A 15,191-nucleotide genomic window follows, 5' to 3' on the forward strand; every position below is an offset into this window, starting at 1 on the left:
AATGTAGGAAGATATGCCATTACATCCCACTATGTGCGAATGTAAGCTTGTAGATCAGCTTCGTAGGGCAGCATAGTTTTATTTTTATGATTTCTCCAGGTAGGCTATAATGGAAAAGTAAACAAAAAGCCATCACAGAAATTCGCAGGTTGTGGAAAGTTTCAGGTTATGGAAGGTTTTGAGTTACTTGAGTTAAAGTACTGGGGTAGGCCTACTTGGCTTTAATGAGTACATTTTATTTTGAATATCAATGCATTGCTTTATTGAAATGTAGACATCGTCCCCCCCCAAATGTGATAAATCTTTCCAAAAAATTGTGGAAAGATCTGAAATACAAGTTCACAATGCATGAACATAACAAGGCGATGTGAACTTGTATATCAGCTTTTTTCACTATTTTTGTGAATGATAGTCGGCTTCAAAAAAGACAACAAAAACAAATTATCACGTTTAGTACAAGATAACAAAATTTACTAAAGGACAGTACTCAAGTAAATGTACTTTGTTACTGTCCACCACTCAGTGCTTATCTGTTAAAACAAGGTGTGTGTGTGTGTGTGTGTGTGTGTGTGGCTGCTTTACATTATCAGTGCAAAACAATAGCACTACTGTACTTCAACATTGCATGTGCATGATTTAAGCTTTTCAGCAGGCAGTCAGTCTGGCACCCCCTGGTGGGAAGAGAATAAAGAAGTAAAAAAACAGGATGCACATTTTTACTGTAGACCAGTGGTTTTCAACCCTTTTCATATCGAGGTCCATTATTTATTCAGCATTTGAGCCACCGACCACCATTTGATGATATTTAGACTCTCAGACCCACAAGACTTAGAATATTTTGTTAACACACAAGTCCATGCTGTATTGATGTTGGTACCATAGGAGAGATGACCGGCAAACGTTGATCAAAATAACAATTATTTAATTAAGTAATGCAGATGTTTAACAACAATTTAACTCTTGAGAGCGTTGCGGGACCCTTACGGGTCCATTTGGTTTCATTTTACACTCTCAAGAGTTAAAGATCTATAAGGGTCCATTTGGTTACCAACTCTCCATCATTTCGCTGGGGACCACCTGGAACCCCCTCAAAGACCACTGGTGGTCCCCGGACCACTGGTTGAGAACCAGTGCTGGGGAATTGCGCTTGGACTTTTGTCTAGTAAATAAAAGCAAATATTTGTATAAAAATACACCCAGCAGGATGCTCTGTGACAGAAAATAACAAAAACCTTTCAACGTTACATTCAATCAATCAATCAATCAATCAATCAATCAATGTGTTGTGTTCCAGGGTGGGGTGAGTCCAGACGGTCCCGTGGTGGTGGTGAAGAGGGGGCGCGGGCGACCGCCCGGGCGCAGGAACAAGGCCACGCTCATCGCCCAGGCCAAGCTGGTCGCCCAGCAGCACGCCAAGGCCAAGGTGGTGGTGTCAGGGCCGCCAGCCAGTCAGAACCTGCTGCTGCTGGCCCCGCCCCTCCTGGCCGGACGCCAGCAACAGCTGCTGGCCCCGCCCCTCCTGGCTGCACGCCAGCAACAGCTCCTGGTCCCGCCCCTCCTGGCCGCACGCCAGCAACAGCTGCCTCTTCTTGTGAACGTCAAGCAGCTCAAGGTAACGACCAAAGAGTTAAAAATCATTATCTCCTCCCCTCGAACTTCTACTCCACGACATCTATTGAGGCAAATATTGTACATATACTCCGTGACAATTATTTGAAAACTAGTTACTTTGCAGATATAAATTGTTACATTATAAAACATACATTAACCACTTTAGCCCTATTTTATACCTAGGCAAGATCTGCTATTTTTTTTTTGTGCTTTTACTTTTGGTACTTTAAGTACATTTTGATACCAATACTTTTACTCAAGTACATTTTTAATTCCGGACTTTTACTTGTAACAGAGTACTTCTACATTGCAGTATTGATACTTTTACTTAAGTAAAACATTTGAGTGCTTTTTCCACCACTGCTTATTGGTGGACAGTAGGAAGTACATTTACTAATGTAATGTGCTTAAAGGTAGGCTAAGTGATATCTTTTGGTTAAAACAAAAAGGCTTTTGATTAAAAAGTGAAGTAGTTCAGTAACAGACGTCTCCCTGTCTCTCCAGCTCTTTAATAAACAGAAAATACATTTTCAGGTGGGTGGCAAATGAGGAAAGAGTACCCATTTATCAGCTTCCATTTTTTAATGATGTTACAGTTCCAATTGTGTCTGCTCATTTCTTTGTGCCATCAGTTCCAATTTCACTTGTTTAATCTGTATCCTGTATGAGTTCTCTATCGGTATCCCGACCTGAAAATGCATTTTCTGTTTAATAAATAGCTGGAGAGACATGGAGACTCCTGTTACTGAACAAACACTCTATACAGCAATGAGTACTATCAGCATATACAAGCTATTTAATACTTTAACCAAAGAAAATCACTTGCCTACCTTTTAATGAGGGGATGGAAAAAGCCTGGAGTGGTTGATAGAAGGAAAGTTGGCCTCACATGAACAACAAAAAGACTGACAGATGGCAAGATTATTGAGCCGTCCACACTACTAGGCACTATAGCTATAAAAATTAATATATTGTATCATTTTCATTGTTTGTTAAAATTCTAAAAGGACAATAGACTAAAAGAAAATGGGCCCTATCTTGTGTGCAATGAGGACATTTTAAGGGTCAATATTGATATATTGAACTATCTTGTAAAGCGCCTTATGCCTTATCCCTAATCTTCTTAGGCATATTTTAATACTTTGAAAAATATTTAAAAATAGTTAAACACATTTTCAAACAGTGAAAATAGACGATCTACAAGTTCACAACGCGTAGATGCAGATCGTCTATTTTCGCGATTATAAGATGTTTTTCCAAGTGTTAAAAATACTTAAGAAGATTGGGGATAAGGCATAAGATAGGGCCCAATATATCAATATTGACCTTTAAAATGTCCTCATTGCAAGAGATTGCATTTTAGTTTTCAATCGGGAGTAAAAGCTGTTCCAGATGACTTTCTTAACAATGACGGAGGCCCATGCTGGTGTTGTGTAAGATGGCTGCGCTGTGCGCTACAGTAAAATCTCCTTATCAGAGGAGGAAAGGCCTTTCATCATTTTCAAGCTGACCTTATAAACAGTGGCTCCATATGTATCACATATGTGGCAGTGTTACAGTACTATATGCGCTGACCCCTCATGGGGTCCAGAATATATGGTTCATGACCCTCTGTAGGAATGTGAAAGACTTGAACTGTACAGTCGCTGTGAAACTTGACACTCCTGCTTGGTTGAACCCGGGGCCGCAAGTGACTCAGAGGGCATCCAGAACCTCTTAAGTGGCTATTCTTCTATTGACAGCCCTCTTTGTGAGTAGTGTTGACTTTGACAGAAAATTTAGATATAGTCATAGTCTTTTGAATAAAATTCCATTTAGTTTGTCATATTTTAGTCATCTGAAATGTTTTACTGCTAGTCTGCTTTTAGTCGACTAAATATCATCAGATTATAGTCGACAAAATCTACATTTGATTTAGTCGACTAAAATTTATTTTGGCGGTGCCTTGATGGCGTCGTAATGGCTGATTTTACACTTGGTTGCATGCTGAAAGTAGCCGACAAGCTCACAACGCGTCGCAAATTCTTTTGAAAAAATGACAGATTTCTTTTGGTATTTAATTAATGAAATTTTTAGAATTTTGGTGTTGTTTTTGAAAATCCTTTGAAATAATAAAACAAAATGTAGGAAACAAAAAATGGATGTTTACTCGCGACCCACAAAAATGTGTCCAGCAGTTAGCACACACGTAATGCATGTGTAAAACACGGCAAAAGAAGGAACACTGAGAATTCATCGATTTTAGGGGAAAGGTTGCTCATCATAACATAAGAACAGTTTATTTGTCTTTACCAAAGCTTGCAGAGACAAACCGACTAACCCAAGCTGTCGGTAGATGATGTGATATATTGGGTTGAGTTTATTGTCGTTAACTTAAATACAATCAGATGGGAGTCTTCTATCTCACGAAGAGGGCTGAGGTTATGCATATCCTCTGTGAGTTGCTTGTGGCCAGGATGATCCTACAGTTTTCCTGGAAATTGCTCATTTGTTGCAGAATGAGTCCACAGTTATAATGACTGTTTAGGATGTTTCTCAACTTCTCCTGGTTTTGGCTCACATGTTTAAACTCCTTCCTCATTTTCTGGGGACCCGCTGTAACCCTCCTCAAGCACCTCTAGGGGTCCCCCCAGTTGTTTTAATCTTTTAACCTGCGTTACGGTTGGCTCAATGTTAGTGCAGACGGCAACCAAGTCTTAGATTACAAAGTTATTTATTTTCAAGTAACAAATAGCTTGCCATGCCTTTAGTTGTAATCATATTTCAGTTAGACAGAAGGAAATAAGACACGAGAGCAAAAGTAACTCAAGTAAAAGTACAAAAGTATTGGTATCAAAAATACACTTAAAGTACAAACGTAAAAGTACTCATTATGCAGTATTTCCCGGCCATTTCACACATTTTCAAATGTATAAAATGTCTAAAAATCCGTTGGAAAGTAGCAAATATACAAGCTCACAATGCGCATTGTGAGCTTGTAGATCGGCAATTTTCAAATGGCCGAAATGTATACAGGGCTGAAGTGGTTAATGTATGTTTTGTAATAATATTTTAAATAATTGTAGTGGAGTAAAAGCACAACATTTGCCCCTGAGATGTAGTGAAGTAGAATTAAAAGTACTGAAAATTGGAAATACTCTAGTAAAGTAAAAATACCTCCAAATTAAGTACTTGAGTAAATGTACTTAGTTACTTTACACCACTGATGCGCAGCAGGTATGTCGCCACTTACCACACCCAGATCAGAGTCCAATTAGCTTGACGCGGGTCAGGTGTAACTGCAGCCACCACCCACACCTGCAGTTCAGCACTGTGAGTTATAGTTAGGCACAGGTTTGGTGTGGTTGACTTCAGCCTCACTTTATTTACCACATCACAAGTTCACAGGTAAAGGAGTTGGTGAAATTCTTATCCGTACAAGCTGCCCATGAGTTGCAGTTAACATTAAGAATAGTGCACAGAGAAGTGGATTTAAATGCAATAGATCTACTCTCTTGACTTAACCATTTGTTTGGTTTCTTAGGTGTATTCTGAGATATATCTCACGATTTCAGCTAAGAGAATTGCACAATTTAGATTTTGGTCTATTTTGGCAGTTTAGTTAATTAAAAAAGTTTTTAGTTTAGTTTTTTTGTGCTCAAGTAATGGAGTGTTTTTTTAAATACATTTTTAAACCTGTGATCATGCTGAATGTTCACTAAGCAATGAAATATCAAAACAACTTAGTAGCCGTGTGTGTGTGTGTGTGTGTGTGTGTGTGTGTGTGTGTGTGTGTGTGTTATGGTAAGGAGCTTATGATATGGCTTTGGGTACCTATACCTCCTGGGATCCAACACCCACCTCTTGACCTCTCCTTGATTCCTCCTAACACTCGCACCTGGTTGTTCTCCTTGATTCCTCCTTCTAACACTCACACCTGGTTGTTCTCCTTGATTCCTCCTCCTAACACTCACACCTGGTTGTCCTCCTTGATTCCTCCTCTAACACTCACACCTGGTTGTTCTTCTTGCAGGTGCCCCAGATCTCCTGTCCCCAGACCCATGTGGTTTACGCCGGCATCAACCTCAACCTCGCCAACATGCCCCTCACCCCAGAGCTGTCCCCCATGTCAGCCCCTCTCCTCCCGTTCCAGCCCAAACCGGGGAAGGAGCCCCAGCCTCAGGAGAACAACGGGGACTCTCTGAAGCAGCAGCCACCCCCCGCCCCGCAGGCCTCTCCGTCTCCCCTGCCGAGGCACCCGGCAGCAGGGGGGTCCCTGGGAGGAAGCTTCAGCCCCACCAAAGGCATGTGTCCCCTGGACGTCTTCAGGACCCGACTGGGCCTCCACAGACCTCCTCCGGAGAACCCCGGCGCTTTGACGCCGCAGAATCCCACCCTGCGCCCGCCTGCCCCCATCCTGCACCTCCACCAACACCACCACCACCCTCTGCAGACCAAGGCCGGGGGAGGCCTGGGAGACGCTCCTCTTCCCGGTGGGGACCAGTCCCAGTCCCATCCTCACCAGCACCACCAGCACTGCTCGGGTTGCAGCGAGGACGAGGCGTCCCAGCGGGGAAGCCTTCGGGAGGGGAAGAGCCGTCCTCCGCTGCCGCCCCTCCGCGTGCTTCCCCTGGACCTGGACTGCAGCGTCCACGTGCGGCAGCTGATGCGGACGAGGATGGGCTCCACGCAGCTGCAGTCCTTCACCCGCCGTCTCTCCGAGGTTCTGTCCCAGGACCTGAAGCCGCCACCGCCGGCATCGGCGCCGATGGCCGCCGTCCTCCCCTGCTCCCCCGTCATCTCCTGCTCCCCCGTCCTCCCCTGTTCCCCCGTCCTCCCCTGCTCCCCCGTCACTCCGCCCCCCGAGCAGGCCGCTCCCCTCAACCTCAGCATGCGCTCGCCGCCCGTTAAGCGGACGTGCTCGGACGACGACGGCGGCGACGACGTGGATCCGACGTCGACGGACGAAGGGGATCGCGATCCCCTGCAGCCCTCGGCCAAGAAGCCCAGGGTCTGCCCCTCCTCGGAGCAGGCCGAGGCCCAGGACTTGAGCCTGGGAAGCAGGTCGAGCTCCACCTCTGGGAGATCGGTCGGAGGAGGTGTAGCGATTAAGAGCCAACAGGAGGAGCCGGCCGACCTCAGCTCCCCGGTCAGGCTGCGAGCCTTCCTCCTGGGCCTTCCGCCCTTCAAGGTCAAAGTGGAGGAGAAACCCTCTCTCCTCCTTCCTCATCCTCTTCCTCTGATGCTGCTGCCGCCGCCGGCCGCATCCGATGCCGGCTCCCTGAGGGCCGAGACCAAGACCACGGAGGTGAAGAACGACCAGAACGAGGCGGCGGTAAAGGCGGAACCCCGCGCCACGACCGCCGAGAGGAGCGAGGCGGCAGAACCCTCGCTCTCGGGGGGCAAAGCGGAAGCCGTCCCAGTCCGAGTGGAGACCCTCAAAGCCGAGGACCTCAACACGGAAAGGGAAGACGGAGAGGACGAGGAGAAGGAGGATGCGAGGGAAATAAAAGAGGAGATTGCTGAGCCTTGCGAAGCCATGGACCAAAACGGAGATTTCGGCGAGGAGCAGGAGGAACTGCCCCTCGGTGACGAGAAAATGGAGTGCAACGTGGAGGCTCTGACCAACGGGCTGCCCAACGCGGTCGTTCCTCAACCCACTGCCTTAGCCTTGACCCAGCAAAGCTGAACAGAATGTGGCGGTTTTTGCCATTCACCTTACATGTACCCCTACCGACTAAAAACACTACGGTGTGATCCCACTGGAACTCTGACTTAAAACGGGATTGGGTCTTGGGATCATAAGCGCTCAAAGATAACTATCATTAGCAGAGTCATTAGGTAACTATTAGCCCAGGTATTTTCAGGGTAACCTTGGGGATGGTGTTTGGTTTTGGGAAAAACCTTTTGGGCCGTGATGAGCCCAACGTTTTTTGGATGGAAACAAACATTTTGTACCGGTTCAGTCGGGCTGTTTTTAAGCCACAAAGCTGGAGACAGAGAACAGCACGGGAGTTGGGATTATTATTATTTTTCCACTTTTTTTTGTTTTTGAACTATTAGGTATTTTTGGATTCACGGCTGCCATTACCCTCCAGTGGAGGAAGTGTTTGTCCTCAGCAGACATGACAATCCCTGTCTCTCTCTCTCTCTCTCTCTTTCTCTCTCTCCATCTCTCTGTACTGTATGATTCTGCCTCTGTTCATGTCTGTCCACACAGTAATAATACTGTGTTTATTTAACTCTGAAGAGTGTACAAATGGAACCAAATGGACCCGTACGGGTCCATTTGGTTCCATTTGTACATTCTTCAGACTACGGGTCAATTTGGTTCCATTTGTACACTCTTCAGAGTTAAATTAACACTAGATATTACTGTTTATAGTGCGATCTGTTTCAGAAAACACACAGAATGTTGACATCGTTTGAGACTATTTTCATCGACTGGTTCCTTTTCACAACACTATCAAATGTTATGTTTATATAACAATGAAATACTGAATGGAACCGAGTTATAGAATTTTTAAGAATGGATATTACATCTAAATAGATGATGCTATGCATCAAGATAAACTTGTTTAATCTACAGTATATATATATATGTTAACTTTTTCTAGCTCGTTTAAACAAAAAGAAAACTGTTCGGCCTACTATGTACTTTTAGGGGAATGCTGTTATTTTCTACAAAGTGTTATATATATAAATATATATATATAATGAATATTTAGCTGTTGTAAAATAGATCGTTTTTGGGAGTACAGAGCACGTTGGGTCTTTTTTTTGCTAAAGCTGGTGGAGCTTTGCGTCGTGTGACACGAAGCGTCGCTCGCTGTACCCGAGAATTTATAAATGTGCTCCTCTTAAACACACATGTGCCTTAACGCCTGCCGTGAGCTGACCGCTTCCCCGACTAGTTCCCCCAGAAGTCCAGAGGCTTTTTAAACAATGCAATGTCAGAAGAGAGATACCTTTTGTGACATTAATAAATAGAAGACAAATGTTCAGAGGTACCCTGGCAATTTAAAGTTTTCAAGTCTCTTGTTTTACCCCTCTCAAGATTGTAAGTTTTGTCTTCGATAGTGTGACACTCTCCAGGCCTACAGTAAAAAAAAACGTTAGTGAGTGTTTGGTTCACATATGGGGTTTTAAATTTGTGCTTAAAATAAGTTCTGTGGTTGACATAAACTTAAAGGGATAGTTCACCCCCAAAAATGACTTTTTTTCTCACCCCATGGAGACTTGAATTCATGGATATTTTTTAGTTTTTGTCGCATTCCTAAGCCAATAATTTGATGATCGGCGGAGGCTCCGGTAGGAGACTCAAAAGTGTCAACTTTGAGTCTCCTACCGGAGACATTAGCATCTTTCTGCCGGTCATCAAATTATTGCCTTAGGAATGCGACAAAAACTAAAAAATCTCCATGGATTCAAGGCTTCATGGGGTGTGTAATTGATATAAAATAAGTAATTTCTTGGGTGAACTACTCTTTTAAGTATTTCATCTTTTGTTCTGCAACATAAAATGACACCTGTTAATATCTCAACGGTTAATTTTGAAAGCCATTGTGTGCTTAAAAAATGTATTTGTATAATGTGGCTAAAGAAATGTTTTAATGATTTTGTTGATTTATGGAGATTGTGGTGTTGGAACAAAATGTTTGAATATCATAAGCCTTTGTTTGCTACAGAGCTTTTTTTTAAATTATTGCAACCTATAGGTTATTTGAGAAGCCATGGTGCGACACCAGGTTAATGCCAGGTTAATGCCATAAATAGAAGATCTACAAGCTCACCGTGAGCTTGTAGATCTGCTATTTACTGAGCAACCAAGTATAACTGAGACTTTAGTCTTCAAAAACACATCACTAGAAAACTATTTGGAATTAAATGCTTCGTAGGTCTGTACATTTGCAGGCAACCAAACGGCATAATGGTTTGAAGGGACACAATGTCATATTTACGTGTAAACCCCCAGCAAGACATTAAGTATAATGTAACACTTATAAAGACATTAAGTAAATATAACACTTAAGTACTGTAAGTAGTTCCAACTGAACATTTCAGCCACTCTAGTATTTGGATGAGGTTTGAACAGAGTAATTGATGAACCACTTAAGCCATATTTGATATATTATTTGAATAGCAAAAAAAGCAGTTCTACAATGCAATGTATTGTGAGCTATTTTCTAAAACCTTTGCACATTTGCCTATAATGACATGCCCACAAATAAGGATGCCTGCGGTTAAAGTGTAAAATGAATATAAATTCAATGAAATTGCTCTCTAATGGTGAGCCATTCAACACGTTTTGGAGAAACGAACAAAGTCACTTTGGAAAGGCATTATTGTATTTCAGTTTCACTTCACACAACATACTTTCTTTTCTTTTTTTTTAGGTAGGGTAGAGATTAAGTGCCAATACAGGATTTAGTTTATCTATCGTTTGCCTTGTGTAGAAAAACAAATTCAAGGGGACTCAAAATTTCTATTTTTCATTACAACCCACAACCTTGAAATGTGTCATTTAGCTTTTCCTCCATTGTCTGTTTTTTATTTTGTGTCTTATCAACGTTGGCTGGATTTCGTTGCTGTCGGGCCGAAACCCCCATCTCCATTTTTCAACTTTATACGTTTTATTTATTTTCTCGTAAATGAATACCCTGCTTCATCATACGAGTGTCACACAAAAGTAGTGAAAATAGCCGATCTACAAGGTCACAGTGCGTCGCATTGCGAGCTTGTAGATGGGCTATTTTCACTTCTTTTTTTTTTATGATAAAGGAACGGTTTTGGAAATACAAGGTTTCCACCCGACGGCATCGGTTTGCACACTACTGAATCTGGCTGTCGCAATTTCCTCTCTCTCCCTATTTATATCAAACCTCTGACTCATGTTTAACTTCTGATTTACGTCATTTTAGGTAGACTTTAGTTGTATTATTATGGTTATGTACTGTCGTATTATTCCTATCATCATTGCTATTATTTTCTGAATTATTTGATTGTGGCCATAATCCATTTTATGTTGTATTTTTTTGATCTCGGTATTCAGAGACTTTTTGTATGTAATATTCTTTCTGGAATGAATGAATGCATGTGGGGGTTGGTTGGGGGTCAACCACGTGAAACCTTAAGCGTCCCCCATTCTGGGGGCGACGAACATTAGGCAAAAATAGCAGATCTACAAGCTCACTGTAAAAAGCTTGTAGATCGGCTATACTTTCAGCCGAAGAGATTTGGTTTAGAGGGAAATACTAGCGGACCTAGTACAGAGCCCTGGGGGACCCCGGTCAACTTGAGTAACATCTCTTTTTTAGGTGGTTAAAAGGTTAGTTCTATTCTGTAGCGATGGAGGTAGATCATTGTTGTTGTCCGAAGAACCAAAGCTTATTCTGTACTGTAACCGTTGGCAAAACAAATGTATCACACTTGGCAAGACTTGGAAAATTAAGAACTTGATTTTAAACTCAATTCAGACTTGACAGTTTTATTTCAAGAAAACATTAGGAGTTGTCTTTCTACACTGTTCTTTGTTTTTTTGCTAGCCTATATTAGTTAAATTGTTTTTCTTGTCTTTTTTTTTCTTTTGATGAGAAACTGACGAGAAACTGAATCTCGCACAGGAAGTGATGTAGATGTGCGTACCTGCTATTTAAGAGGACCACGCAGGTTTATATGGTCACACACACACACACACACACACACACACACACACACACACACACACACACAGCGTGGACGCCTCCCAGTACGTGCACAGTCTTCTATACTGTTAAATGCTTGAATAGCTCCGCTGGGACAGATCGAACACTTCAGTGCTTGGCTCAAGGGCACATGTGGTTGAGTGAATATAAGAGCCGTTGTTGTTCAGGCGCTCAACACCTGTTCGCTCCTCCTCATGTCCCTCTGTCAAGTTAACATCAAAGCTACCGAGGGTTCTGTGTCTACAAATAGACATGATAAATCACTCTTTTTAGTTTTATAGTTTTTTTTGTCTACTTCTCTGATATTTAAGTTTTAGTTTATTAAAGGTCGCATAGGTTTAATCTCATTTGTTTTGTTATTGATTTCAAGTGTAATATTAAATGTTTACATTTTTTTCATTACTGTTATGCATGTTGACAAACACGTCTGTTCTACTCCCAGTGTTTTTGCACACATCTTTTGCCATGCAGTCATCAATGGCACTGTTTGTTAAAAGTACTTCAAATTAAAGTGCCTAACTTGCCTAAAAAAAGAACAACATATGAATTCAATGTGTTAATCTGTTTGGCAGGACACTAGTTCAGTGTCTGGTCCGGTACCATGGCCCTGCAATCCATGTTACCCATTCTCAGAATGCTCAGTTTTGGCCTGGGCCGTAGCGTGACGGTCCAGGCACCCTTGGTTGCGATGCCAGCCCGACAGCGTGTCGCGGGTTCTACTCCCGATCCCGACGACCTTTGCTGCGTGTCACCCCCCATCTCTCTCCCCATTTCCTGTCAGCCTACTTTCCCTATCCCTCTCTAAAATAAAAGGAATAAAAAGCCCCCCAAAAAATCTTTAAAAAAAAAAAAAGAAATGCTCAGTTTTCTGGAAATTCTCAACACGTCCACTAGATGGAGCCAAAGGCCCATTAGAGCAAAGTATCACCTAGTTTGACCATGCAAAATGTTCAATTTCATATCCATCTCTCTCCCTCTCAATTCAATTCAAATATGCTTTATTGGCATGACAAGCATTCTTATATTGCCAAAGCCTTAATGGCATACAGTATGATACAAAAAATATTATTCATATTCAGAATAAGAACAAATAATAGTATTTTTGTTTAGGTTTTTCCTTATCTTGTTTGTATGTGTTGACCCATTGTCCCTCATTTTGTGGCAGGCTGCTACATATTTTGCTGCCAACCTTGAACATTCGGCTTTCTCTCCTAATAAGTAGGGGATTGCCTGCATAGAGTCAATCTGTCTCTCTGTCTCTCTCTCTCTTTCAGTTCAAATGGCCTTTACTGGCATAATAAACATACAGCACAGATCTGTAACTTTGCAATTAAATATAGGTAGTAGGTAATCGTCTTAAAAAAAAAAAAAGAACTCGATCGTCTTTTTTTTAATATGAACTCAAACCAAAAGATTGTGCTTTTGTTGTTAGGAAATACTGTGCGTATTCAGTAAAGATAACTTCCTCTCAGGCTGACACAACACTCTTATCTACCCTGTTATGTTTACTTGTGCAGGTCACCCTGACTTCAGCTTATCTTTCATGTGGATCTTGAAAAAATACCATTTTGAAATACAGTATGTTCAATAGACTACATACACACATTCCTGTCCTAGCAGGGCGTTGCGGTGTGTGTGTGTGAGTGTGTGTGTCAGCGTTGCCAGAATATTTCGATAGAAACAAGCAACCAGATCCATGAAAACGAGCCCAAAAAGAAGCGACTACGCCACATGAGCACTTTCAACGTAATACATCGGTTATCTGAAAATAGCTCTACTAATAGATCTACAAGCTCACAACGCGTCACGTTGCGAGCTTGTAGATCTGCTATTATATTATATTCAAAACAAATCTTGAAAAAATTGTGGAATATTTTTGAAACATTTTAACAACACATCTTGTATGGGGGTCCCTGGCACAAATTATTTTTTGATGGGGGTCCACAGACAAATACATGATTCATTTGGGGGTCCTTGACATGAAAATGTTTGAGAACCACTGGTTTAGAAAACATTAGGAAGCAAGGCCAAATAAACAACTACTCTTTAAAACCAAGGCCCAAAAAACTACCAATATTTGCAAGTGACTTTACAGAAAAATAAGCCCAATGTCGTGTATTATTAGCAGACATGGCAACACCTGTGTGTGTGTGTGTGTGTGTGTGTGTGTGTGTGTGGGGGGGGGTGTGTGTGTTTGTGACAGGACGTTGAGTGTGTAAACACACCGCACAGAGGAAATGAACGCATTCCAACGTCCATTAGCACAAAGGATACAACTGTAATTGTATCCTTGCTCTGTAAAGCACTTTGAGCTGCATTTCATGTCATGAAAGGTGCTATACAAATAAAGTTTATTATTATTATTATTATTAATACTGCTACTGCTGCTGCAGTACAATAATACATTCCACATGCTGCACAATGCTACAAATGGACACAAAAAAGGCACAAATATCTTGTAACATCCAAGTATACAAGGGCATAGTGTTGACTTTGACCTCTTTATTGATAATAAAAAACATAACTTTTGAGTTTTTCCGTAAATTAACGCCCTGCTTGATCATACAACAGCATCACACAAAAGCATCAAAAGTAGCAGATCTACAAGAAAGCGGCGTGTTTCGAGCTTGTAGATCTGCTACTTTTGCTATTTTTGAATTTGAATCCTGAAAAGTAACGGTTTTGGACACATGAGGTTTCCACCCGACAGAGACGATTTATAAAATACATACTGTACATTGTCACACCATTATCAATAGGATAAAACAAAACAAAAAGCCATGTGGCTTTGCGGTTATGATGTAGTTTCTCTGAATGCTCTATGTCTGTTGTATTCATTACTTTACAGTTTATATGCAACAGTGTACTGGAGGTGAAAATTGACTTGATTTATTAGAAATGCAATAAAACCACAGGCCTACAGCAGTTGGAGGATAAACACAATAAAGTCCTAAGACTTATTTCCATTGTGGTTCCTCTCACATAAGCAACAGTTAATAAGTTAAAAACATTACAATACAAGAAAACATGCATCATACACCAGTGTGGAGAATTTCACCGTTTCAGGCCTTCACTGCTCTAGTGTTTTACTATTTTACTGATTTACTGTTTTACTATTTTACTGATTCACTGATTCACTGATTCATCATAATAGGTTGTGAGTTGAGCTGGTTTAGTGAACAATCACCAGGCCTGTGTTTAATGCTTGTCTCTGTCCTTCTGTCCTGTTGTCCTTCTGTCCTGTTGTCCTTCTGTCCTGTTGTTCCTCCTCCTCGGGGGAAGAGCAGAACACACACACACACACACACACACACACACACACACACACACACACACACACACACACACACACACACACACACACACACACTTAATTGTAGACGTCATCTCTTGTATTTACTTTATATTAGGTGTTATATTAGGTGTCCCTCCCTTCCTCTCTTCTCCTCCCCACTCCTCTCTCTCATCTCCCCTCTTCCCCCCTCTCCTCTCCTCCCCACTCCTCTCCTCCTTTTTTCCTCTCCCCTCCTCTCCTCTCATCTCCTCCTCTCCCCTCTTCCCCCTCTCCTCTCCTCCCCACTCCTCTCCTCCTTTCTTCCTCTCCCCTCCTCTCCTCCTCCTTTCTTCCTCTCCTCCTCTCTCCTCCTCTCCTCTCCTCTCCCCTCCCCTCTTCCCCCTCTCCTCTCCTCCCCACTCCTCTCCTCCTTTCTTCCTCTCCCCTCCTCTCCTCCTCCTTTCTTCCTCTCCTCCTCTCTCCTCCTCTCCTCTCCTCTCCTCTCCCCTCCCCTCCTCTCTCCTCTCCTCTCCTCTCCTCCTACAGAGTGGGGTTGTGTTTTCTTGCTCAGAGAGGAGAACTCACCATGGGTTTGCGTCTCACTGCTCTGGTATGCACTCTGC

General features: G+C 42.3%; 1 protein-coding gene across 2 annotated transcripts in view; it reads left to right on the forward strand.

Moving 5' to 3' along the window:
- LOC308089786 (uncharacterized protein) overlaps window positions 1-11,636 on the forward strand; it is a 52,303-nt gene extending 40,667 nt beyond the window's left edge. For both annotated transcript variants that reach the window (XM_080434707.1, XM_080434708.1), the window contains exons 12-13: window positions 1,295-1,612; window positions 5,624-11,636. In XM_080434707.1, coding sequence (XP_080290833.1) covers window positions 1,295-1,612; window positions 5,624-7,279 — 1,974 coding nt within the window. In that variant the 3' untranslated portion in view covers window positions 7,280-11,636. The remainder of the gene's footprint in view (window positions 1-1,294; window positions 1,613-5,623) is intronic.
- Window positions 11,637-15,191: the final 3,555 nt, after the last annotated feature.

Source organism: Gymnoscopelus braueri (genome assembly GCF_963280865.1).
Source record: "Gymnoscopelus braueri genome assembly, chromosome: 8".
In the NCBI taxonomy this organism is placed as follows: domain Eukaryota; kingdom Metazoa; phylum Chordata; class Actinopteri; order Myctophiformes; family Myctophidae; genus Gymnoscopelus; species Gymnoscopelus braueri.